Source organism: Ostrinia nubilalis, chromosome 6, assembly GCF_963855985.1.
Source record: "Ostrinia nubilalis chromosome 6, ilOstNubi1.1, whole genome shotgun sequence".
NCBI lineage: Eukaryota > Metazoa > Arthropoda > Insecta > Lepidoptera > Crambidae > Ostrinia > Ostrinia nubilalis.
The window spans coordinates 9,768,389-9,794,863 of record NC_087093.1 but is presented as its reverse complement, the minus strand read 5'-3'; the positions used below and the strand labels follow the sequence as shown (position 1 = coordinate 9,794,863).

At 38.0% G+C, this 26,475-nt stretch overlaps 1 protein-coding gene across 4 annotated transcripts in view; it reads left to right on the top strand.

The window, feature by feature from the left end:
* LOC135072583 (protein numb) overlaps window positions 1-26,475 on the top strand; it is a 50,974-nt gene that overhangs the window by 15,525 nt on the left and 8,974 nt on the right. Inside the window, exons 1-7 of one of the 4 annotated variants that reach the window (XM_063966552.1) lie at window positions 3,682-4,645; window positions 14,303-14,578; window positions 17,532-17,683; window positions 18,672-18,883; window positions 20,752-20,932; window positions 22,227-22,316; window positions 26,030-26,180. In XM_063966552.1, the coding sequence (XP_063822622.1) occupies window positions 4,571-4,645; window positions 14,303-14,578; window positions 17,532-17,683; window positions 18,672-18,883; window positions 20,752-20,932; window positions 22,227-22,316; window positions 26,030-26,180 (1,137 nt within the window). In that variant the 5' untranslated portion in view covers window positions 3,682-4,570. Of the gene's footprint in view, window positions 1-3,681; window positions 4,646-13,229; window positions 13,375-14,302; window positions 14,579-17,531; window positions 17,684-18,671; window positions 18,884-20,751; window positions 20,933-22,226; window positions 22,317-26,029; window positions 26,181-26,475 lie in introns of those variants that run through there. The other 3 variants (XM_063966554.1, XM_063966555.1, XM_063966553.1) reach the window with 3 other exon arrangements.

The following is a 26,475-nucleotide window of genomic DNA, read 5'->3' as shown; positions in this document are numbered from 1 at the left end:
TTTCTTTGATCATGGCAGGACACGCTGCCGGGTGTCCTAAATATGCTGAAGTATAAAAAAATTCGCGTTGCTGAAGTATACTTTTTTTTGTCTTGTTTGTTTCTACATTACATAATTGTATCCTACTAATATTATAAATGCGAAAGTTTGGATGTCTGGAAGTTTAAAATAAAGTAAAGTAATGTTTATTTCTCACCAACATAACAGATAATATTATGATAACAAACAATCAGGAAAAACAAAAAGTAAGAATGTTGGTGGGTTGATACCTGAACTAGGAAGATTCCTGTGTCTCAGGTTTGTTACTCTTTCACGCAAAAAGTACTCAACGGATTTTGTTGAAACTGTACAATATTATTGTTTGTAACCCATCTGGGTTAACATATAGGATATAATTTATGCCGATCTGTGACACTAAATTTCACGCGGGTGAAGCCGCAGGCAAAAGCTAGTCGTGAAATAAATAGGAAAGTTTAAGGTTCTAAAACGTGGTCGCTTACTATGGGCCTCATAAGAAGGCTCAAGGTCACCCAAAGGGTAATGGAGCGGGCTATGATCGGGGTTTCCCTGCGTGATCGAATCAGAAATGAGGAGATCCGCAGGAGAACCAAAGTGACCGACATAGCACGCAGAATTGCTAAAATCAAGTGGCAGTGGGCGGGACACATAGCTCGTAAAGACGATGGCCATTTGGGCAGAAAATTTCTTGAGTGGCGACCACGGCACGGGCTGGAAGACGTAGCGTGGGCAGGCCTCCTACTAGGTGGACCGACGATCTGGTAAAGGTCGCGGGAAGAACCTGAATGCGGGCAGCGCAGGACTGTTCATTATGAAAAACCTATGGAAAACCCAAAGGCCTCTCGCCTTTGTCCAGCAGTGGACGTCATTTGGCTGTAACGACGAAATAGGAAAGAATGTAACTATCAAAAATCTTCTCTAAGGCAGCATTTTTCCAATTTCGCAACGAGCGCGGCAATCACACTTAACTAACAGACTAACAGAGAGCATAGCGAAATCTATTTTAATCACCAATTTTCAAAACTCCCGGAACACTTTCCAGGTAACCACGTTAATTTGTACCAACCGACTGGACTATAATTTAATTGATATAAAAATTTGGGTACATCTTCTCAAAAACAAAAGAACTGGTGCTAAAAGGGTTAAGTGACGTTTTGACATTTGTAGAGGGCCTTGTAGAAGGGGAGGCTATGGTGCTGAATGTGAATTAACTCGAGTGTCATAGTAACTTATTAGGCTGCTAAGCTTGATGATAAAAAGAAAAATATTTTATTCAATGTACATAGTCTGGTCGTAAGTTCTGTCATATGATAATAACTTTTGAATTTTGAATGAAGGTTTCAAAAACATTTTTTACTGAATTAGAATTAAAAAGAAAAAATGTGCGATAGTTCGAATTTTATTGTATGTGTAGTGGACACATAATGAAGTCCGAACTGCAGTTGTTTGTCACGCTGCATTGGTGCGGCTACGCGCCAAAGCATATTTTAGTCGCGCTGAAAAATTGTCTATGACAGACAGCTACACATCACTATCGGTCGATCTCATTCGGTCCGCGCGCGCGTTCACTCTTCCATTCACTGTATCCCCCTCTCGCCTATCAGCCACCGAACCGGCTTGACGTGCCGGCCGGCACGTTAACTCCAATTTTAATGTAATATTATTGTCTAAAGTACAATAAATTCTCGAAACTAAATAATGTATTTCTTTAATTAGTTCTGCGTGAACAATAGGTACAATGAAGTTTTAAGTGTAAAAAATCAAAAATAAAAGTAGTTGCCATCTCACGGATAGGGAGACCTAGTAGTAGTAGCGTTAAAAGCAGTGAAGGCGAGAATCCAAAGAATCCCATGCTTTATAACTGTTTACCCTGGAGGTAGTCTACAGCAGAAACAGGGTGAAATTAAAACCAGACATCGTTCAGATGTGCGTTCAAAAGACCTGAGATTTTAAAAAATCCCACGTTTTGTTTAAAAACTTACTTGAAAATGAAATACAAAATGATAAGGTATGGTAAATGACAAGTCTTTATCAATGAAGAAGCAGAAGTTCAATTTCATATGTCCTCCATCTAGGCTAGTTTCCGTCGTCACTCAAGGTTTGACTGCATGTCTCAAATTTGGGCTTAATTGAGGTATTTTTTGGGTGAGAGGCATAAGAACTAATGCCGTTTTATATCAAAAATTCATACTTAGAGGTACCTACTCAACCAGGTACCAGGCCTGTTCATCTCCGCGAGTTTACATCGAAAACAAAACACGCACGATGGCCCACCTACAGGATACTATTCGACAAGGCCTCACATACGAGCGAACATTGACTCACGCAATTGTGCGCCATGTCCATTGTTGCTTGCTCACCTAAGACAGACTTACGTAATGGCATCATAACGGGTATCCGTTGCTGTCTGAGCTCAACGAGCAGTTACAAGGCTTCTTTTGAAGTTTGCGTTGTTATTAAAGGTGACTAAGAAGTGCGGAAACTCAATAAATATGAACGTAAACTGCAAAAAGATTAGAAATTTTATTGATATGATAAGAACATCAATGTCAATGCCGAAGTCAAGATTTATAAAATTTCTATTTTCTGATTTTATGACGTGTATATACCTATGTTAAAAGATCTTGTTCTGAAATTTGAATTGAGTTGCTTTAGTAAACTAGTTTCAAGTAGGTATGCAATACTTCTTCTTCCTCGGTCCCTCACTGGTGAGGATCGCGACCACAGATAGTGTTCCTCCACAGACTGCTGTAGGTATGCAATAAGCATAACATTAAACAAAAATTACTGGCAAGATATCTGGTTATGTTCAAGAATGCAATGAAACGTGGCATTCGATATACGTAGACTTGACAAATAGATAAAGTCAAGTAATCAAGTTCAATATTGAACCAGATAAAAAAGAATGTTGATCATATTTAAGTGTCGGATACTGCAACCCGAAGTCAAGTCAATGAGACATGCGATGACTCAAACCGTGACTCAGATCAAGTATACGAAGAAAAAATCAAACACTTTCTAAAGAATGTGGAGGCAAAGGATAAAGCATACTTGGCATTCTAGGTTTTCTTGTTTTCACGTTATTAGATGAACTACTCATCCATGTTCCATATTCCCAATTAAATAGTGCTAAGATGTAAAATTTTCAAATGTTGATCCAATGTTATGGAAAGTTGACCAAAATAGACTGTTACAACATGTCTCATCTGCCATAAATATCGTGGTGCAAATGCAGTTTTTGTTGATTCAAAGCGCGGCATATGTTCGGGCGCAATAATAAGCTCGAAGCTTCCAACATTTGCACCTGCGTCCGTCCCGCTCGCACGTGCTCCTCCCAGCTGTTGTTGCACCAAACGCATGCTCTACACGAGATGTCTCTCTACGATTTCAAATCTTACCAAATACCCTTTCATTAATCTGAGACTAAGCATCAAAATCAAGTCTTGCTTTGATGATACAATAAAAATCCCCAGTAATTTTAACTTTTTTGCTACAAAAACGTTATGCCCAAACAAGCTTTTGAAGTAATCGAATTCGGATTAGACAGGCATCGGAACGATGATCTCAGCGGTCGTCAATCTTGACAATGCAAAGGACCGGTCGGCCGCGGGGTGAGGCGTGGTCGGGACGGGGACTCCGCAGGGCTCTGCGATTCACGCCGCATGCCGCACGGCGCCTCGGCCGCCAGTACGACAGTTGTCCGCTCCGTGCGCGGCGCGCGCGCCTCTTCCTTATACACAACTTCCACATTCCTCAATTATTCCTCTAGTCAAAATGTAGTTTTGGACTTGTGTCACCTAAAATAAATTGTGTTAGTGCAAATTACGAAAAAGTGTTCTAGTGCTATAATCGTTACGCGCTACGGTCCAAAGAACAATGCTGTGGGAAAAAATAACGTTCAGCTGGCATCGGCAGTCGTTCCCAGCTACCTACCTAACCTCTCTCCCCCCTCGTGCCGGGTGCCGGGTTCAATGCGCCTCTCTGCGTTTATTCATCGTTTGTGGGAAAAGTTGACCCCCGTGTTAAAAATTATTGTTAACGAATTCACACGTTTCGTGTTTCTGTGGCTTCTGCATCTTAAAATTAAGAGCATCTACCTTAATACTAGGACTTCTGAGATTCGAAATTGTAATCTTCTAAACTGCGACAGGTGTTGTCAGTTTATTTAAATTTACATTATCTGATGTGATTATGAGGCTCCAGCAAAGTACCGATAAGAACCTTTTTATGCGCCAGTCGACAAGGTTATACGAATCTGCAGACCTGAATTATTTATTTTGAGCTTTGCCATGTTTACGCTGTTTCAACAACGTCAAAATTTTTATCTTGCTATGGCGTTTATACTTTATCAAATGAGGACTATTAGGCAATGTATTTAGTTTCCACGTAAAAGGTGTAATAAACATTATTTTAATTGTGTGTTGATACGGATACAGTGCGCTGATGTGATGACGACTGATGACGTGTTGCAGTGATTTTAAGTGGATTAGTGAATTAATGTAGTGAAGTGTTTGCCAAATTTGTTGGACGTTTAACAAGTAAAATTTCAAAGATGGGCAATCAAGGATCTTCGCCACACGAGCCGCTGGATCGCGCTCAAGTTCCTCAGAATGGAGACTTCAAAATGGTTCGCATTTATTTGATTATGCATCATTGCCTATTCATTATTCAACACGTTGACTCAGAGTGGGTGACTGATGAACGTCAGCGTTTATTGTTCTAGGTTCCTCCATAAATATTTACGAGTTGATCAAATCAAAAACGTTTGACCAAATCTGAATTGTTAAACAGTCCACAGTTCAATTAAATACTTATGAAGGCCAAAAGATCACTTCTGCAGTGCATTCTGTTTTAGGTAGAATAGACTTACCTGAAAATCCATCGACCTCGGTAGAGCCCTTCACTTCAACGCATTACTGGTTGTTAGAACCATTATCTGTAGTTATTGAATAAATTAAAGTACCTATAACACAGAAACGATCAATGATGATTGACCGAAAAAACGAATATCTTTAAACTTGAATGGTTCGATACGGCCTTGATGACTCTACAGTTCGTTAATTTGAAATAACCGTTTTCAATGAATTTCTTACTTCATGGTACGCAAACAGGTTTTCGTAACCCACTGCTTATCAACACATTGCAACCAAAGGCCTGAGTGAATTTTAATTGTGACAACTATTTCAAACATTTAACACAGTTTCGTATCGATACCGGCCATTAAAATCCGGAAAATCGATTTTCCACCAGCAGTATGAAATGTTTCTGAATAATAATGGGATTGTAAATAGCAAGCAACATTTTATGTTGAGTGTGAATGTGAATGTAATAAAATGTGTACTACGTTTTTATTATTCACGCTAAATGAAGCATTGTTAAGTCCAAAGCATTTGCACGAATAGTTAATCGTCTCATCAATTGGTTAGAAGATATTCGTACTAAATACGATTTATTTTAGAATCGGATGTAATTTACCTTGCTCATTTCCATTTAAGGTGTCCATAACACCTATTTGCTTATCTAAATCTTGTCGTATATGTAACGATTTATCAAAATAATTGCGTGCCTTTATGTGGTAACATGAGACCAGAGTTGAAGCTAATGACCATTCGTGGTAATCCCCCGGTTCAATCGCTTTCAGGAAGCAAGTTCTTTGAGAACTGCATGTTGATTAGTCCAAAATGTTTACAAATAGTCTCGGGCAATATGTGGGTGCGGTGTTTTCGGACAAGCGTAGATGTTACACGCAGTGGGGGTTCAACTTCATCCAACTTACAATAACACTCGAACATTTGCGCATTACTAACCCATTTTGGTTCATAGTCCACTAAACTAACACGTGGTGGTTTATTTTTGATCTCCTATTTATTGTGAATGTTACGATCATCGTGCTGATCCCGTCACGTATTTGAATATTTTTTATACAGTCATTCCCCTTTAAGACTTACCCTATTATGAATGATGAAATAGCACTTAAAATATGTATTGTATTTTTAGTGTGAGTAATGGCCAATATTCAGTGCGCGATCACAACTCGTTAGGTGCATACGCGTCGGTTTGTACGAGCTCGGTAAACAAGTGGGAGTACGAAACCGGTTATCTATCGGCCTGCGCTCGCGCCGCTCGTGCGTGCCGGGCGGCCGTATTGTGTTGTTTATACGATTATGAACTTAATCTATAATGGCTGACGAACGTTCTATATGCAGCGGTGAAATTGCGGATAACATCTATGATACCTTAAGTACGGAAGAATTATTTGAAGCAGACCTTACACAAATGGAAGAAGAAAATATACAAGTAAACAAACATAATAAACGATCTAGGGAAGAGAATAGCGAGGAAATTTGGCAAACTGTATCTAGAAATTCCAAAAAAAAGAGACAGAGGGATCCAAAATCACAACAAATTGAATGTCTTCCGCTACAAATATGTGTGACAGCCAAAGAGAAATTACCTAAGCAATTTTCATTGGCCAAATTGCTGCAACAACATAATATCACGGATATATCAAAAGTTAAATACGTTAACCCCTTCAAAATACTGTTGAATTTTGAAAATGAAAATAGTGCAGAAAAATTTCTTACATGTCCGGAATTTAGTACTATGGGATGGCGAAGACAAAAAACCTGGGAAGTAGGACTTTCTTACGGCATTATACGTGATATTGACATCGAATTGTCAGATGAGGAACTCTCGAAGTACATTATTACAGATAAAGAAATATTGATGATTAAACGGCTTAATAGAAAAACCGAAGGAGGATGGACTCCAAGTGAGACTGTAAGACTCGGATTCAAAGGACCCTCACTACCTAGTCATGTTTACCTTATAGATTTGAAAATTAAGGTCGAGCCATTTATATTTCCTGTAACTCAATGCGCAAAGTGTTGGAGGTTTGGTCATTCGCAGAAAATGTGCCCATCAAATAAAATTATTTGCCCCAAATGTGGAAATAATCACACCAACTGTGAAATACAAGTGTTTAAATGTGTCAACTGCTCGGGTGGACACATGGCATTATCTAAAAATTGCCCGCTTTATAAAAAAGAGAAACGTATTAGAGAACTGATGTCGGAATTCAACTGCACATATCAGAAGGCGCTAAGTGCTTACGTCCCCCCCTCACCACGACCTCGAGTGGCTGACACGATCCCTCCAACAATTAATGATGGTAGTGAATATGCAAGTCAAAGTACGACCAACGTAAGAGAAAACACAAGTCCGTCTTATGCTGATGTATTGAAAAATACTGCGCCTACGGTTACTAACAACGACGCGAGCTACGATACGCAACGTGAAGAGCAAAAAAAAAAGAAAAACAAGAAAAAGAAGAAAAAGACATACTCGTACCATTTATCTGATAACGTCGTAGCTGATCTGGACTTCTCAAATTCAGAAGACAACGCCGGAAATTCTCTAGATGAAACCCCAGAAAGCCCCAATGACCCCCCTATTACTACATACCAGAAAGAAAACCTTACGTTTAAAATTCTATTGCAAAAAATTAAGGATACCCTATTAGAAAAAAAACTCGCACTTTCATCTAAACTCAAAGAATGTGTAATGATATGTATTGACTGGCTAAGTAACTTGTGTAAAAACCTTATCACTGATTTTTCGTTATTACCATTGTTCTCGTTTTTCAATGGGTAGTCCCTATATGAAAAACGTTAAACTCAATTTATTGCAATGGAATGCACGAAGTCTGAAACCAAAATTAAAATCTTTTGAGCAGTTGTTGATCCAAGAGAAAATTCATGTAGCTACAGTAACAGAAACATGGCTTGAGTCAGATACCCCAGTTAAACTGAACAATTATAATATATTTCGCCAAGATAGAGATGTTCGTGGTGGAGGTGTAGCAATAATAACACACAATTCGATTCAGGCACAACAGGTTCAGGTTCAAGACAATACTACTGAGTTAGAAATAATCCATGTAAAATTATTTAACTGTGAAAAGGTCGAAAATGTTATTGCTATCTACTGTCCTCCAGATATTCACACAAATCAACAGGTATGGAATTATTTATTCTCTCTTAAGCATTCAAAAACTATATTGTTAGGTGACTTCAATGGACATCACACTAATTGGTCACAAAAAACTGACACAAGAGGAGTTCAAATTTTGGATTCAGTTATTGACCATGACTATATTATTTTAAATAATGGCAACCCTACCCGCTTACAACTAGTAGAGGGTGTCCTTAGACAATCATCTCCTGATATAACTATGATCTCCTCTGACATAGTTTTCGATTTTGACTGGTCAGTAATGAATGAAAGCCTAGGCAGCGATCATTTAATAATTAAAATTTCAACATCATTTAATTCCCAAATACAATTCGATAGAAAAAGAAAATTTAAAAATGCAGATTGGAGTAAATTTACTACACATTTAGAACAATTATTTACAGATTTTACATTTAGTGAAGACCTTCAGGCAACATACAACCGTTTCATTGAACATATACAAATATCAGCGGATCAAAGTATACCTTGGTCAAAATTGGTTTTTATGCCTAGTGCTAAGTTTCGGCCTAAACCTTACTGGAACCCAGATTTATCAAGATCGGTTGCGTTGCGTCGTCTTGCCTTGTCGAACTTTAGGCGCAATCCCACCCCACAAAACTTTATCACTTTAAAAAAGAAAATAAGCGAAACTCAGAGGCTTCTACGTAATACACAAAGGCAGTCATGGCAAGACTTTTGCTCGAGCATGGATGAAACATCCTCTGTCAGTGAATTATGGTGTAAGATGAAATGGATGAGTGGACACAGAGCTCCTAAACGTCACATTGAAAAAAGTCTGCTTGATGAACTCTTGTGTGGTCTTTCACCTGATTACGTCAGTCCCCTACACCCATCTTTCTATTCTGAAAATGAAATCTCTAATACACCAATCACATTAGCGGAACTTATTAACAGTATTAAGTCAAAAGATACCGCCCCTGGGAGCGATAACATATCATTTTCTATGATTAAGTTTCTACCTCTCAAGGTTAAAACTATATTAGTAAATTTATATAATAAGTTCCTGTCTAGTGGATTTGTCCCAAAGCAGTGGAGGGACATTAGCATTGTTCCTATTCATAAACCAGGGCGGGACCCTCTTTCAGTATCATCGCTAAGACCAATATCTTTGATATCTTGTTTTTGCAAAATTTTCCACTCTATCATTCAGAAGAGATTAGAATGGTACTTAGAAAACAACCACCTACTATCAGATCACACCTTGGGTTTCCGAAAATGTAGATCATGTTTAGACAACTTAAGCCGGTTGGTAACTGGGATCCAGAAGGGATTCTGTCAAGATTGTGTCACGGTTGGATGTTTCATTGATATTGACAACGCATATAATAATGTTGACATAGGTATATTACTGAAAAAACTTGATGATTTGGGAGTAGGCCACCAAATATGTAGTTATCTTTGGGAATTTCTCAGTGAGCGACATCTTAAAGTTAAAAATTCTAATATTTCGGTAGTTCGCAACACAGCCCGTGGATTAGCGCAGGGTGATCCGCTATCCCCACTTTTGTTTAATGTTGCCACTATGAATATTATAAAAGAAATTAGCAACGCAGAGGTTCAGGTCTTACAATACGCTGATGATTTTGTTGTATACTCGACAAACAAAAATATTCTGAGCTCAGTTCAGTATTTACAAGACGCTTTAAACCACATTGTACGAATATTAAGTAACTTAGGATTAGAAATTTCACCTTTGAAGAGCAAAATTTGTATTTTTAAAAAAGGAACTAACAGAAAGAATATTACTATTCAAGTTAATGGTCAAAATATCCAGGTGGTCGAAAATGTTAAATATTTAGGTCTGTGGTTAGACCGAGCACTTAGGTGGGGTAAACATGTCAATGAAACTGCCGAAAAAACCTATAAATTCTTAAATATCCTTAAGTCATTGGCTGCAGCTACTTGGGGCATCCACCCTAAACTCCTAAGACGAATTTATATCGCACTCCTAAGAAGCCGTATGGACTACGCCGGATTTCTATTTGGTGATAGCTCACATTGTAACCTTTATAAGCTTGATAAAATCCAAAACCAAGCAATGCGTATTATTGGAAGCTTTATCAAAACTACTCCCATACATGTCATGCAGAGTGAGTTAAGTCTTCAACCACTACATATACGTAGATGTCATTTGGCCGGCAGATTTTACTTAAAAAGTAAATCTTTACAATTTAACTCTGCAACTTTAACCCTTATAAAAGACTTAGCAGGACTATGTCATCGCTGGAATAGAAAGAATAAACCTATCTTGGTTACAACTCATGAGTACCTCGAACCTATTGAGGTACATTGTAGTCAAAATTTAGAAATGTTCTTACAAAAATATTGGGTCAGCTCTTTAGACTTAACATACATTATACATCATAAAATCAATAAACTAACTAAATCTAAATCTCTGTACAATATACAACATTTAAATAAAATTTGTTTAGAATTCATTGACTCTGAATATATTAACTATTATCAGATATTTACTGATGGTTCAAAGGAAAACAATCAGGCTGGTGCTGCCTTTTTTGACCCACAGGAAAATACTTATATGAAATTTAAAATTGAAACCAACACATCTATTATGTATGTTGAACTATTGGCCATAAGTGAAGCTTTATCTTACATAACTTCAATCCATTATGACAAGTTTGTAGTATTGACTGACTCCAAGAGTGCTCTGCAACATATAGTTCGGTGCTCCTCGATGGTACGAGGAACTCCGATAGCTTACATAATTGTTAATCAACTTTTAGAATTAATGGAATCTCATAAAACTATAAAAATCCAATGGATTCCATCTCATGTTGGTATTTTTGGGAATGAACGGGTAGATCTTCTGGCTAAAGAAGCTTGCCATTGTGGAGTCACTTTGGATGTGAGTCCTTACTTTTCCGACTGTCTCTTCTATGTAAAAAACTATTGTCATGAGAAATGGAAGGAATTCTTTGATCTTAGATCAAGAGAAAAGGGTATCTGGTACAAGACCATACAACCTGAGCCCTTACAGATTCCTTGGATCGACACTACGTTGAATAGAAAAAATATAGTATCTGCCCTAAGACTTCGCTCCGGACATATCCCATCCAGAAAGTTTACTTTCCTTATGGGTGTGTCTCCGACACCCCTCTGTGAAGATTGTGACCGGATCGACGACGTATATCACGCTCTGGTGGAATGTGTCCGAAGTGAAGAGCTTAGAAGACAATTGTTACGGCTTCATAAGATTGATTTAAGAGAAATTGGTACATTTAACAGTGTTCTTGCCGAACCTATGTCAGAAAAAGCTATTGCAATGTATAACTTTTATAATAATTAGTCACATGATAGTAGGTAATTAAGTTAGATTCTAAAGTTTGGTAAGAACGGAGCGACATTGTCAATTATGATAAAGCTCTTTAAAATGAGAATAAAAAAAAAAAAAAAAAAAAAAAATGGCCAATATTCGTTATAGATTGGACATTATCATCATAAAGTCTGATCGTCATATCAATTATCGATACATATAATCTGATACTTAATGTATCTTTTCTCTAAATCTATATAAAAACAAATGTAACTATTTTTTACTGAAATTCCCGAATAAACGCCTAAAAGCTTTGGACGGAAGCTACATGTCTTATTGGGTACTAAACAAGATTTATAGGGATTCATCTCTCAAGGGATGTACAGGGATTGTAAGGTTGTACACCAGATAGTTATAAAAAGTATAGGACCTAAGGAACTCTTAAAAGGTTTTAAGGTAAAAGCAATGACCATGTCATGAAAAATCTGGCTTCCATTCTCATGTCCTTGATATTCCCGATGACTCTACCTACGTACGAGTATGAATGAAATCTTATAATAGCAGGCTATAATTCCTAGCTTGAATAATTATACTTAAGGTACATATTTGGAACATCATAAAAGTATAAAAATGATACCTGTGACAAAAAAAGAAACAGCTTATGAGCTTATCTTGGTATGCACGTGTGATAAGAAATTGAAATTATACATGTTTTGAACATAGTGAAGACTTGTAGGAAAATCATAGGAAGAGATTTACGTAATAGAGAGGAAGCTATTTGAAGAGGATTTTGAAAAACACTTTACATTGAGTCTTGGTAGGGACCTATTTCGAGTTCGATCGTTAATTGAAACGAGACAATAAATAACCGCTGTAAACATATTTGTCACCATGGCAACATTGGCGACATGGCAATACTCCAAGTCCTAGACGCAAACTAGTAGCTTTATTTGTAACGTAGCCTTTCCTGTAGTTTTCCAAATCATCAAAAAATATTAGAGCGTAATAAAATTCTCAGACAAACAACAAAATGGTCAGAGATACCTAGAATAAAAACACCATTTAATGCATAATAAATTTGCTTTCAATTAAAACAAAACTCATATTGTACTAGGTAAATTACGCTTTCCTTTCTTTTGTAAGTCAGAAATATAATTAAAGATCACGGTGACTTTAATTATATGATTGGTTTTGTTCAGTGAGGTAGTAAAACCTCTTCGCCTATGTTTTGCTTAATGAAAGTTGTGCTACTTAGGTATATTGTTTGTGCACTTTCATCAGCCCAGCCCGCTTCATTAGTTACAGCTTATCTTATAACATTTTTTGAGTTACATAAAGCCTGGCAAAGATCTGCGCGAGTAATTGGAAAAAAAGTTTTATTATTGAGCTTTAACGATCGTGTCGTTAACTTTCAGTACCAGTTTTCGTTTTTTAATATCACCTAAATTGTAAATGTAAACATCTTTAGTAGTTTTTTATCGTACGACGCGTCTCTGACCATAATTTTCATTGTTTTCTCTAGTGCCATCAAACTTAGTGAAAACTTTATACCTAATGCTTTAGAGTTTAGTAGGTTCCATGCATTATTTGAAAACTTAATTTAATATTTAACAGCTGCTATTTACCTTTTCCAAAACAACTTGCATAGTGGTCACAAAAATAAGAGTAATTTATAGTCATATGACCATAAGTAATTAGAGCGGGACACATTACCTACATTAATGCTAATTACCAAGTATGAACATTAAAGAAAGTGAAAACTATCTCCGTGAAATTAATTAGTGTTAAAAAGTGGAGCGAGCACTTGCTGCCGCCTGAACGTAATCTTATCACTTATCACTTATCAGTCATTATCTCTACGCCGAGGTGCAGCCATCTTATTAATTCAGTTAACTAATTTCGATGTAGATACAGTAATTAGGTACTACTGGTGTGACGTGTTAGTGGTGCGTACTGCTCTTGCTTTACTGGCACGAACAATACAGATTTTTCCTCGTTATTTTGTTATTTCAAACAATAAGGAAAGGAAGCGTCAATCATTTTAAAGGGTAATTAATGTTGAATAATTAATTCTTATTGCTAGCTACGCTGTCGACGTGTATCATTTACATACGTTTTATTTACATTATACTTTATGAGTGCTCTAGGCAGAAGGAAATAACATCATTTAGCGGCAAAGCAGTTTCCTTAAGCAATATTATTCAATTCAAGTATCGTATTTAATTAAACGAATATGTTTTGTAGAATTTTATAACAATGAACTTTATTATTTTATGTAGAGAAACTTTAGGACACAAATCTGTTGTTAGGCAAACCGGTCAACCGCGTAAGGTTTGGCGTTTCTTTATGGAAGTTCTTATAAAAAGGAGTAGATCGAGATCCTGTATACTTACTTAGTGAATTCCTGATGTTCGCCTATTTCTCCTTTAGTAGTCGGCTCTTACGCCATCCACGGGAACAGTGGGGTATTTATTCTATACTAGCTGACCCGGCGAACTTCGTACCGCCTTAGCGTAGAGATTTTCTTTATATTTTTTTCCGTAAAAACCTTGTACAGAGTATTAGAATACTACAAAAAAAAAATCAGCCAAATCGGTCAAGCCGTTTTCATGTTATGTCGTGACAACGGAAAACGGGTTTCATTTTTATATATATAGACTACTGAAACCACGGATAATATGCCCGACATTGTATTTACTAATGATCATCCGCTGCTGGACAAAAAAGACCTCCCCCAATGATGTCCGCAACCGATCATGAGCTGCATGTCCGAGAGCTTCAAATTGCTGGTCCACCGTCCTTTACGGTCTTCGCTCAGCTGTGGACGTCCTTTAGTTGAAACGAATGAATTGTATTAACATATCCTTCGCATTGGTCGAAACCGTAAATGGTTCACCGTCATTTACGGTCTTCGCCCAGCTGTCCTTTAGTTAAAACGAACGAATTGTATTATCATATCCTTTGCATTGGTTACAGAAGTCATCAGTTCGAAGCTCGTTGCGGCGGGCGCGCGCGGGGAGCGCGCTTTCGCCGCCGCGGGCAGGCATGGAGAGACTCCGCCGGTCTTTCCGCGAGTCGTTCCGGCGGCGCAAGGGCTCCCCGCCGGAATCCGCGCGCCCGCACCAATGGCACGCCGACGAGGCCGCCGTCAGGGCGGGCACGTGCACCTTTCCCGTCAAATACCTGGGCTGCGTCGAGGTCTTCGAGTCGCGGGGCATGCAAGTGTGCGAGGAGGCGCTTAAAGTACTTAGGGTAAGTGTAATTTGAGTTTGAAATCAATCCGTATAAGAGCATCTTTTTCATTTCCCGCGGCTATGGGTAGAGCTCTCCTGCTTACTCACTAAAAAGCTGACAGTGCCCTTGGTGACGTCTAGATTCACTTAACGTAATAGTACATTTGGAAACTGTACTACCTACAGGCATACAAAACTAGAAGCCCTCTAAATTGTTTATGATTTATGAATATACAAACGTATAAAGAATTCAAAGCTCTCTAAAGTGTGTTCGCACTTCCTCTGTAATTACTAACTAGTTAGCTACTAGGGCATGCAAACCGGTTAACCGGATATCCGAAAAACCGGATAACCGACACAATTTGAAACTCGGTTTTTGTCAGTTATAAATCCGGATTTTTCGATTATTTCGGTTTTTCTTCTACGATACGCATTCTCTTCAGCGGGTCTAATGTGCAATAAAATCCGCATTTAACTTAGTGATGACTCCCTTGATGCACTTGTTTCTTTAAGATCTTTTTACCAGGCCAAAAAGTAATAAAAAATAATTTATAATAATATTTTAAGTTTCTAACATATTTCTAATTCTAAAATGTTCCTAAGCGGCTCAGCAGTTGGCACTCTTGGCATAGACTGGATGACGTCTTTTTCATAGTTAAAATTAACTATTTTAGAGTCAAGTCAATTAAAATACTTTAAAATATTTTTAATTTTAAATAATATTATTTAATTAAGCATAACTATGACCAAGGGTTTTGCTTTGCTAATGAGCGAAGTATCCTATTGTTGATCTCTTTATATTTGATTTTTAATTAAACTATTCAACTGATCTCACAAACACATAATTATGTTCAGAACATGTAACTTCATCTTGTCAAACTAGAATATAAAAGAAATAAAATGATTTTTATTATAATTTGCAGCATTTTTATTTACTTACAAACAGTCGACCCGAAAAACCCGAAAAAACCGGTTTAGTTCGGTTTTTAAAAATAAAAACCAAAAAATTCGGTTTTCCGAAACCGCTCGGTTTTTGCATGCCCTATTAGCTACTTCTAATGGTGCTCCATTAAGGGGTGGTTTTCTAAAACTCCGTTCGTGCGTGTTCCCAAGAGCTATATTTAGAAGTGTAGCCCTTGAAAACTAACTCTGGTAATGGTATTGAGGAGTTCAAAAACAAAGAATACACGATCCAACCATAAATATTTCCTACACACCATTTACACACAGTCGACGTGCAAAATGTAAGCGGGAAGTGTCGTGAACAAAATTAAATCGATGTAGACATGCCCCGAATGTAGATGGAAACAATCTTGCATGCATGTCGTATTCGCCGGTCAGACATCAGTGCATAACAAGTAAACAAGTCTCAAATATTTATGAAAACAACTTAAAAATGTATATCTTCGTAAATATTGAATTCCCATTGATAAACATAAAAACCAATTAATGTAATTAATTACAATTCATTAGCAAAATTGTTATCAATTATTAATTACCTATTGTTATTGTACTTTATAAAAAAACTCAATTAAATCCGTGATTGATCTAATAGGTCTTTGAATTTTATAATAAGAAATGGTTAGCAATGGCATTTCCCAAAAACTAATTAGTAAGAGTAATTCTTATTTCTAAAACAACTTGTTTAAGTATTTCCGGAATACAAAGTTTATTAAAATTTCTCGACTGTGATCGATCTGTGACAAGATTTTCAGATTCGGATAAGTCTCAGAGAGAGATAAGATAAATACCTCCTTCACATAAGAGAGTAGATTTGGATTGATTTATCTTCGAAATATTTCAACTTTAGTTTTTGCTACTTCATAAACTTTTACCTCGCATTCCAAACTTTTTCAATTTTACCTAAGACATAAGTTTCTCAAACGTCATGCGATCGCTTCACAACCCGCATGACCTGGCTAAAAAATCAATGACTCTAGCCTAACTCTCGACATAACTACATACTAGAATATTAGATGTACCAGACAGGTCACAAAAAGCACACATAAATCTTATCATTATGACTTCTAATCTAGTAGTCATAAGTTCTATTTTGCGACGAAATTTAAGTTCTGAACTGTGTTGTCGATTGTCGACGGTACCATTCAATGAATGCTCTATTATCGATTCATCAATTTTAAATGTAACTGCAACATCGGACTGCCTATTGATCGTAGATTTATTTAGATTTCAATCGTTGTTGTGCCAGTTATAAAGTACAAGGTCTTCTTATACATACCCGACTTACGGTTTTTCATCATAATAAAACGTGTATAAAGACGCGTAAATGTTCTAAGATAATTTAGACGTGGTGTCAATTAAATAATTACGAAGAACAATGCAATGCTGCGGTAATGCAAATGTCATAGCCATTAATTCCCAAGTTCAGACGTTGAATGGGCCACGCGCCATTGCACAAAAACAATTCGAATGTCACTGGCAATGTGATTGCGCTTACGAAAGTTTTATGAAGGTATATTTTTAAAGATATTAGAAGATTCAGAAAAACAGGATACTGCACTACAAGTTAATTTATAATCTCGGTGCACCGACGATCTGGTGAAGGTCGCGGAAAGCACCTGGATGCAGGCAACGTAAGACCGGTCGTTATGGAATTCCTTGGGGGAAGAAAACGTTTGCCCAGTAGTGGGAATCCGGTTGAAACTGATAATGTTAAGCGTCGTTAGCATTACCTATTGTCAACACAACCTAAAATACAGTCAAGTGCTCATCAGACCATACATTTTTGTTTCAAAATAGGACTTATTTCAACGACATAATTCGCCACAGTATTTAGCTTGATGTGCTGTCCTCTGTACGTAAATTAGCATCTTACATCTAACTGAATTGCATACAAGTAATAAATACCAACTTAACATTTATGTGACATGTACACATCAACAAACCTATTGTTGTGCTTTCTGCCACCATATTGAAAAACATTATTTAATTATTGTCTATAATTTTTGCAGAATTCCCGAAGACGTCCAGTTAGGGCGGTTCTACACGTGAGCGGAGATGGACTACGCGTTGTGGAAGAAGAAACTAAGGGGCTCATCGTCGATCAGACCATCGAGAAAGTATCTTTCTGCGCGCCTGATAGAAATCATGAAAGGGGATTTAGGTATGTATTCACTTTGAGCTATGTAGTGTTTAGCTAGTTTACATTGCATGCTGGATTGCTGGTGTAGCCCATGAACTCTTGAGCCTTAAATTGTTTTATTGATTGTCAAACAATTGTCCCACCTACTTCTATAGTCCAATTGCCTCGTTTATGCGTTTTACGAGCATGTGGGCTAGCTAGTCGATCTCTACCAATGCTAATTGTAGTCAACATCTAAAATTGATTGACTTTAATTTCAAAGAGTTATCTTTACTTACTTTGAACTCAATTCTATGCCATTGATTTTACTGTTTATTGAAAACTAGTTATGGCTAAAATAGGAGGTAGGTAGGTATTTAGACAAATTGTGACTTTTACATTACTCGCTTGTTCCAAGTTGTTTTGCGTCACTTTATCATTGTTTTTTGCTTCCTAATCCTTGAACCCTAACCTTGTGGGGTATTTCGGGAGAACACCTTGTGGGGTTGAGCATAACATCCCAACTAATATTATAAATGCGAAAGTAACTCTGTCTGTCTGTCTGTCTGTCTGTCTGTCTGTCTGTTACGCTTTCCCGCTTAAACCTCGCAACCGATTTTGATGAAATTTGGCATAGAGATAGTTTGAGTCCCGGGAAAGAACATAGGATAGTTTTTATCCCGGTTTTTGAAACAGGGACGCGCGCGATAAAGTTTTTCTGTGACAGACAAAATTCCACGCGGGCGAAGCCGCGGGCGGAAAGCTAGTAAGTCATAAACAACTGCTATTCACAGCTACATCTGCCGCGACGGGACAACCCGGCGGTGGATGTGTCACGGCTTCCTGGCCTCTCAGGACAGCTCGGCGAGCGGCTGTCGCACGCGGTGGGCTGCGCCTGTCGCTTACCTGGAATCTGTCATTGTTTATTGATTCCTAACCTTTTTAAGTCACGCTAAACAGAAGTGTCCCAAAAACCTTGTTGCCTTTGTGAGTTAGTTAGTTCAAAGTCTCACAGTCAAATATATTTCAGCTACATCTGCCGCGACGGGACAACCCGGCGGTGGATGTGCCACGGCTTCCTGGCGTCGCGGGACAGCGGCGAGCGACTGTCCCACGCGGTTGGCTGCGCCTTCGCCGCGTGTCTGGAACGCAAGCAGCGCCGGGACAAGGAGTGCGCTGTGAGCATGAGCATCGACGCTGCCAGCCATGCCTTCACTAGGCAGGGATCCTTCCGAAAGTCTGGTGAGATTCTACACTACCTATAACAATGAAGTGAATGTTGTTTATTGTTATTGTCATCATCTTCATCATTTTCAGCCATAGGACTGCTGAACATAGGTCTTCCCCAATGATTCCGTGGCCACCAAGCGGCCATTGTGGAAATCATTATTGTTATTGTGCCACTGTTTTATTGTTACTGAATTGGAGTAGGATTTGTAGAATTTAGTGAAATAGTTCTGTGACGAAGCAGCTATTTTTATACGATTGTGCTCATATCACCATTTATCTACAAGATCGTAAAGAAAATGCTATAAAACCGTAGCTTAGGTATATAACTAGCAGCGCTATGTCAAATTATCTATGTCCCACGATAGGTATGCGTTATGTTTGCAGACGACTTAAACAGTCATCCCTCGATTTAAAATAAAACCTCAATATCCTCAAAGTAACACATCTCACGACATCAACAACATTCTGACCTTATGTAAGGCCTTATGCTGCACGATAACGATATTCGCACGGTCTTGGCGACTTTCGCCTGAAGTCGCATTGTGAAGCTGTTAGAATGTCTCACAATAAATCATCAGGACGCGTGCATATAATAACCGAAGTTTCACTAATTTATTTGCTTTTTAACTAGAAGATACTGTCTTAAAAATAGACTGCCGGTGGGACTTGAATCTTTATAGAGCAATAAAGCTTGAGTTTTAATTTAATTGTTTGCTATGCGACTGTTTTGTACTGCACGTTCTTTCTATTTTGAATTGTTTACTTTTTATCTTAATAATGAAAATATTGCATCTGACTTCTTTAATGATGTGACATAATGAGCATACCCCAGGCATTTTCCTAACTGCAATTTACCTCTTCCGCAATAATGATCCATACAAAACCCCAGCGGCTGTGATTCACTCGTTAAAGCAACCGCTATCTTACAACACTCATTACGGGCCATTTGCTTCCTTCCATCCTGTTTTGTGTTTTCTGAATTCACATTTTAATAAGCTATTTGCGTAATCGGTAATAAGCCCAGTAATTGGAAATACCACAGCTCGATTTGCTGTTAATAGTAATTTCTGTATTTTATCGAATAAAATTAGGTATGGATTCGACACGATTATTTCGCAATGGTTTGAATTTCACCGTGAAGACCTTTCACTTTCACTAATAAATTTTTGATTTTCTTTGGTATTGTTTTAAATTAGGTAATTAATTTTTGCATTAGTTGGAAAAGTAATTCGTTGAAATAAAATAGGTATGTTATGTCAAAAATGTGAAGCGATTACCGATTCCCCAACCGATACGTAGCTAACTACATATTGTTTTATGACATAAGTATTTGTGTACTTTTCGTTCGTGATTCATGGACAGTAAACCGATTGCGAAATATTCAAAACCCTACTATTGTATTCATGCTCTTTTGTCAAACTTTTGTTACTTGTTATCACCGCTACACTTCGCAAATCGCAATGCGGAGGATCTTGATCGAATCCTGAGCGCTGAGACATATGCCCAGAATTTTTTAAAGCAAATCAATCTCAACCCTGACCGAACGCTTTAAATCGTGATGCTTATTGTAGGTCCAATGAATGACACTTTAACTTTCACCCGGGTATGGCTAACTGGTTAAGTTTTTATTGCCGGTCAAGACACAGGAATGTATCCTGCAGAGATGGAAACGAGAAGTAGGAATATTGTAGTAACTAGTTTTTGCCGTGACTTCGTCCGCGTAGAATAGTTATTTACTCGTTTCGTGATGACAGCCTATAGCCTTCCTCGATAAATGAGCTATGTAACACAGAAATATTTTTTTAAAAGTTTTTTAATATTAGTAATAGTATAGTTTAGGTGGTATTAGCAATTGTTGTAACCCAACCACCTAATTTCAGGTATAACCGCCCGTCGCAGCTCGGAAGCGGACGCGTCGCCCGGTAGCGGAGTGGGCGTGTCTCCCGCCCCCTTGCCCAAGCCGGCGCCCCATAACCCCTTCGCGGTAGAAAGGCCCCACGCGGCGCCCCACTTGCTGGAGAGACAAGGCTCGTTCAGGGGCTTCGCGCATCTTAACAATAGGTATGTTGGTGATCTGTTAAGGTAGTAAAGTGTTGTCTTTCGACGTCTTCTGAAGCAATACGGACTGGACAACTTTAAGATTTCAACAAGATTGAAGTAGGCATTCTCTGTCCCACCTCCAGTTACAGGTAGTGCAAGATGTCATCATAGTTGCTTGCTAGGAAAAATATAAGTTTATAGTAACTGTAACTCGATCTACCATGAGGTGAATTTTCTTAATTTGCGAGATGGTTAAGGTTATGAAGAACTCGTTATCACACGACTGCGCATTACCAATCTTCATTTGAAGACACTGTCATAGAGGTAACACCGATCTTTGATAGACCAGGATTTTCAGCTCGTCTGCCAAATAATCCCAATCAATTAAGGAAGGACAGTATTCAAATCCAGTGGACAGCAGTATCAAATTACACCTGCAGCAGTCGTATCTCCATATCTTCAGTGGGCAGTGTTAACCCCCAGTTGCGGGCAGCTTTGACCTCTAGTGGCGAGCAGTACTAACTTATTGTTGTGGCAGTCATATCTCTAGTAGAGAGGAGCAGTGTTAACGCCAAGTGCGGCAAGTGTCAACCCCCAATTTCGGGCAGTATTAACTTCAATAGCGAGCAGTGTTATCTATTGGAGGGCTGTGTTAACCGCCAGTTGTCCGCAGCGGCACTTCTCTAGCGGGAGAGTGTTAACCTCCAGTTGCGCGTAGTGTTAATGTCTAGCTGCGAGCAGTCGTATATCTGTTGGAGCCATTGGAGGATTGTGTAACTAGTGGGAGCACAATATTAACCGTCGTGTAATCTATTGGAGGGCCGTGTTAAACCCCGCTTGCGGGCAGTGATAACCCGTAGTGGCCCGTGCTTCTGCTGCCCTCCAGCAGCGAATAGTGGTAACTCTTGGAGGGCCGTGTTAACACCCGGTTGCGGGCAGTGATAACCCGTAGTGGCCCGTACTTCTAGTGGAAGTCAGCAGCAAATAGTTTATCCCTTGGAGGACCGTGTTAACCCCCGCTTGCGGGCAGTGATAACCCGTAGAGGCCCGTACTTCTAGTGGAGGGCAGACCTTAATTTCGAACTCCTCCTATGTTCTTCTGATTAATTTCGTTCCGGGTCCAATGACAGTTTAACTTTCCCCCGGGAAAAACTTGACCTTCATTGGTTGGGTTTTTGTGGCGGTCAAGCTGTAGATCCTGGCTACACAGGAGTTGCAGTGGTGGGAACGAGAGGTGGGAATAGTCCCGTTAGTGGAGGGAGCAGCGAATAGTGGTAACTCTTGGAGGGCCGTGTTAACCGCCGGTTGTCCGCAGCGGCTCGTGCGCCGTGGAGCGCCCGCACGCGGCGCCGCACCTGCTGGAGCGCCAGGAGTCCTTCCGCGGGCTCGCGCAGCTTAACAACAGGTATAGTTGTTGCAACTCACCAAGCCGAGTGAGCTTTACACGTGTGCTGGCGCGCTACTGAGGGCTTAGTGTGAGATCAAACGTCGTCCGTCACTGGCGAGCGCGTTAAAAATGTAAATTTTAGTTCTTGAAAGTTTCCGCTAGGGGGCGCTGTACAATCCGTCATACATTTAATGACATTTTTTTACGCAGTCGACATCGAATGCGTTTGACGTAAACTCACACTACGCCCCCTGTACATTTTTCAAAAAAATTGACATTCATTACACTATCGTTGTGTGCATGTACACGTACACACACAAGTAAAACTCACTCGCCTTCGTGAGTTGCAAGAACTATATAGGCCAGACGCTGAGCTTTACTTTCGCCCCACAAATAGACTAGCTAGCCTAGAATGCGCCCCATTGTATTGTTTTATCGAGGCATTTTAACGATTTCCGACGATAAGCCTGTACATTTGTCGTCTAAAATCGTCGATAAGATATCGTGGCGCATCCTAAGCCGGGATAGATCACCATTTGAATGTTTTAACATTAACATTACGCTAATAACAATAGTTATAATAATTCATGTTTTTGTATACGTTTTTGTCTTGTTGGTTGTCCTAATAAATAAACACTAATGGAATGCAATGCTATAGATAGATAGATAAAACTTTATTGACACACACTTATCAAGTACAAAGAAGTGTGACGAAAGGACGCCCGATTAATTTAAACATAACTAAATAATAAAATCTCACGAACGGTGAAATCGATTCACAAGACAGCAAAAAAGCTTATTACGTTGAAATTAATAAGTAATTGTGATATAACAATTTTTTAATGATTAATTATAATGTAGCTATAACATTTTGAAGTTTCATACTCGGCAATCAGTATAAAAACAAAATTTCTCGCGCCATCTGCGGTCAATTTACGAGTATAAACACATAGTTTGACGGACCTCTGCTCATAGAATTCTTGATCAATCAAGTTTTAAAACACAATTTTCTGTCTACCAATGCTTTTTATAGACAGCACAAAGTTATGGAAATTCGTCACTTTGGTCGCAATGTCCAAAGGTCTACTGCACATTTGCACCAAACACAAAATTACATAAAGTAATTTTAACTAAGTTTGCATGTGAAAAACCGTGTTCATAACCACGCGTAAACATCTTGCAATAAGGGTGGATTCGACCAAACAAGAGTAAATATTAATCTCAGAATAAATCGTCAGTTTTGACATATTTCTCATACTGAATCTGTCAATGTGCCAGTTACCAGGGGTTATTCTCGGATAAAAATTTGGTTGAATCGGGCCTAAACCGTAAAGCTCAGGTCTTGCCTCGCGGACTGCAATAGATGTCATAGAAGTTTGGTATTCAGTACAAAACATAGTAAATAGTACTATTGTCAAATAACACGCATTTACCATCACGTAACTAGTGACATGCATCCCAACAATACAGATAGGTATTGTTGTATAGTTAGACTAACATGTTTGTTGAGAAAGGTAGGTAGGTAAGTGTGAATACTGTAAGATTTAATTCTAAGCGTTTATTTAAATTGCAGATAAGTAGATAAGTGAGCGTTCACCTTTAATGTCTTGTTTATTATTTTTGTTTTTAGAGCGCAAAAAAATTCTGTGATATTGTGCATTTTGCACGTTAGACGTGCGTGTTTTCTTTGATGACGATGTGCTTTATAGTGGTCCGTAGTATTATTTGGTTTGTAAAAAAATACAGTAGAAAACCGGTTAAGTGGATACGAAGGGTTCAGTAAAATAGCACTAGTATTGTCATTATTAAAATAGAAAACAAAATACCTTTTACGGTTTATGAAATGCAACTAGTAACTGACTGACAAAAGAGTAAAGTAAAGGGTCCTTTGGACACGGAACCCTAAAATGATACAAGATATTTTATGAACTGCATGAACAATTTGCGGCATGCATTAACACCATTATGATTGGCAAAGAGACAAAAACAAATACTTCACACTTTTTTATTTCAAATGCTTATTTTGTTGACTTTTGTGTGTGAATCTATGTTAGAAAGTAGACATCTTTTTATAGATGTCATTAGATAACATAGTAATTTTGTGCATTGTGTGATGTTGAATGAAATAATTATACATATAGTCTTTTTCACCTAAGATGATCCGTATGACGTTTCGAGTTTGAAAGATTTAGAGATGTCACATAACTAAACCATAGCGATTTATCTATCGATTTTTTTCGAAGAGTTAGTAAAACCTACTTTTAGAGAAATATTTTGTATAGGTGTTATTTAACAAAAAAACATGTTTTTTTTAATTACAAATATTATTGTAACATATTTTTATTGATAATATTCAAATTTCATGGTTCATGTTAAAAAAAACGATTCCTAAAAAGTACTGGTTCTGTTTCTTTAAATTAAAAACTATTAATTTATTTTCAATGCGTTTATTAAAGTCAATAATCGAAAAATATAGTTGATTTTTGTGATGTTTTTAATAACTAAGTATTCACTGCAATCGATTAATGAACCGCGGAAATAATCGATTTTATCATACAAGAAATACCCCAGCACTAAATCTATTCCGTTTCACACATTGCGTACATTAAATAAAAAATATTTTTACATCGTATTCAATTAAATTATAATCAATAGACTCAGATTTTACTATATATTTCAAGACAAGTAGTTAATTTATTTTTATTATATTGCTAATAAAATACAAATATTTTTTCAAAAATATTCTGCATATGTAGTATGCGTAAAATGGATAACCTTGAAGTGTCATACGGATCATCTTACGTGAAAAAGACTATAGTAGAATATGAGAAGTGAAATCGAATATGATATTATTTTAAGCGTTTACTCAAAATTAAGGAGACATTCATAATAACCGACGTTTGTCTACAAAATTTTGTATACTAAATTCCTTAAATGTAAAATATCTTTATTATAAATCATAGGGTCGAGTACCTTAAAGCTTGTAAAAGTATAAATAGATCAGCTATGGCCTTGAATGGTAAATAAACTAAAGACTACATTATTGGTTTCATTACTTTATTGACTCAAAGTATAACATATAACTTATTCAAACGGTCAGTTAATTTGTCCTAATCTGTCAAATAGTATCTTTAAAATTTTACTTATGTGTCATTTATTGGAAACTAGCTTTCCGCCCGCGGCTTCGCCCGCGTGGAATTTTGTCTGTCATAGAAAAACAATATCGCGCGCGTATTAGCTCACCGTTTAGACCTACCCTGGACTACGACAAACATTTTAAAACCAAAATCAGCTCAATCGGCCCAGCCGTTCTCGAGTTTTAATCAGACTAACGAAGATGAATCATTTTTATTTATACAGGGTGTTAGGTAAATGGGTATATGAGCCGATACTAGTCCATGTTAACATGGTCATATAAATGGTATGGTGAAGTCAGAAAATTGATATCTTCATTTTAATTATTTTAATTTTCATACAAATCGGATTTTATAAAATTTATTTTGTATGAAAATTTAAAAAATTAAATCATGATATCAAATTTCTGACTTCACCATACCATTTATATGCCTATGTTAACATGGGCTAGTGTCGGCTCATATACCCATTTACCTAACACCCTGTATAGATAGATAATTATTTTTTACTTTTAACTCATGCGCCATATTCGATTTCACTCTCACTCTCAACCTTCACTAACTGCCATCATGTCTAACCAGCCATATTATTTCCAGTTCCCCGTTCAAGCGGCAGATGTCGCTGCGCATCAGCGAGCTGCCGTCCAACCTGGAGCGCGCGCGCGCCGGGCTCGCCTCGCCGCCGCGCGCGCAGCCGCTGCCCGCGCCGCCCGCGCTGCTGGCCAAGCCCGAGCCGCCGCCCGCTGAGGTAACACGACACTATCACAAGCCGCTCCCTTCCAACCTGGAGTAGTTACTAACAGCTTTATCACAGAATAATAATAAGTACTACGTACAGAAGTTTTACTTCGCGAAGGTATTTAAAAAAATGTATGCTCAATGTCATTAACAATATGGTGTAATTTAGCCTGTCTCAAGAGTCAAGCACCATTTTGTTGACAAACGTCAGTGATCAGCACTGCACCGAAGCTATAGGGCTGACTTCGGTAAAATTATGTGACGTGAGGTGCCAAACTGCGGAAAATGGCGGAGGAAATACATGA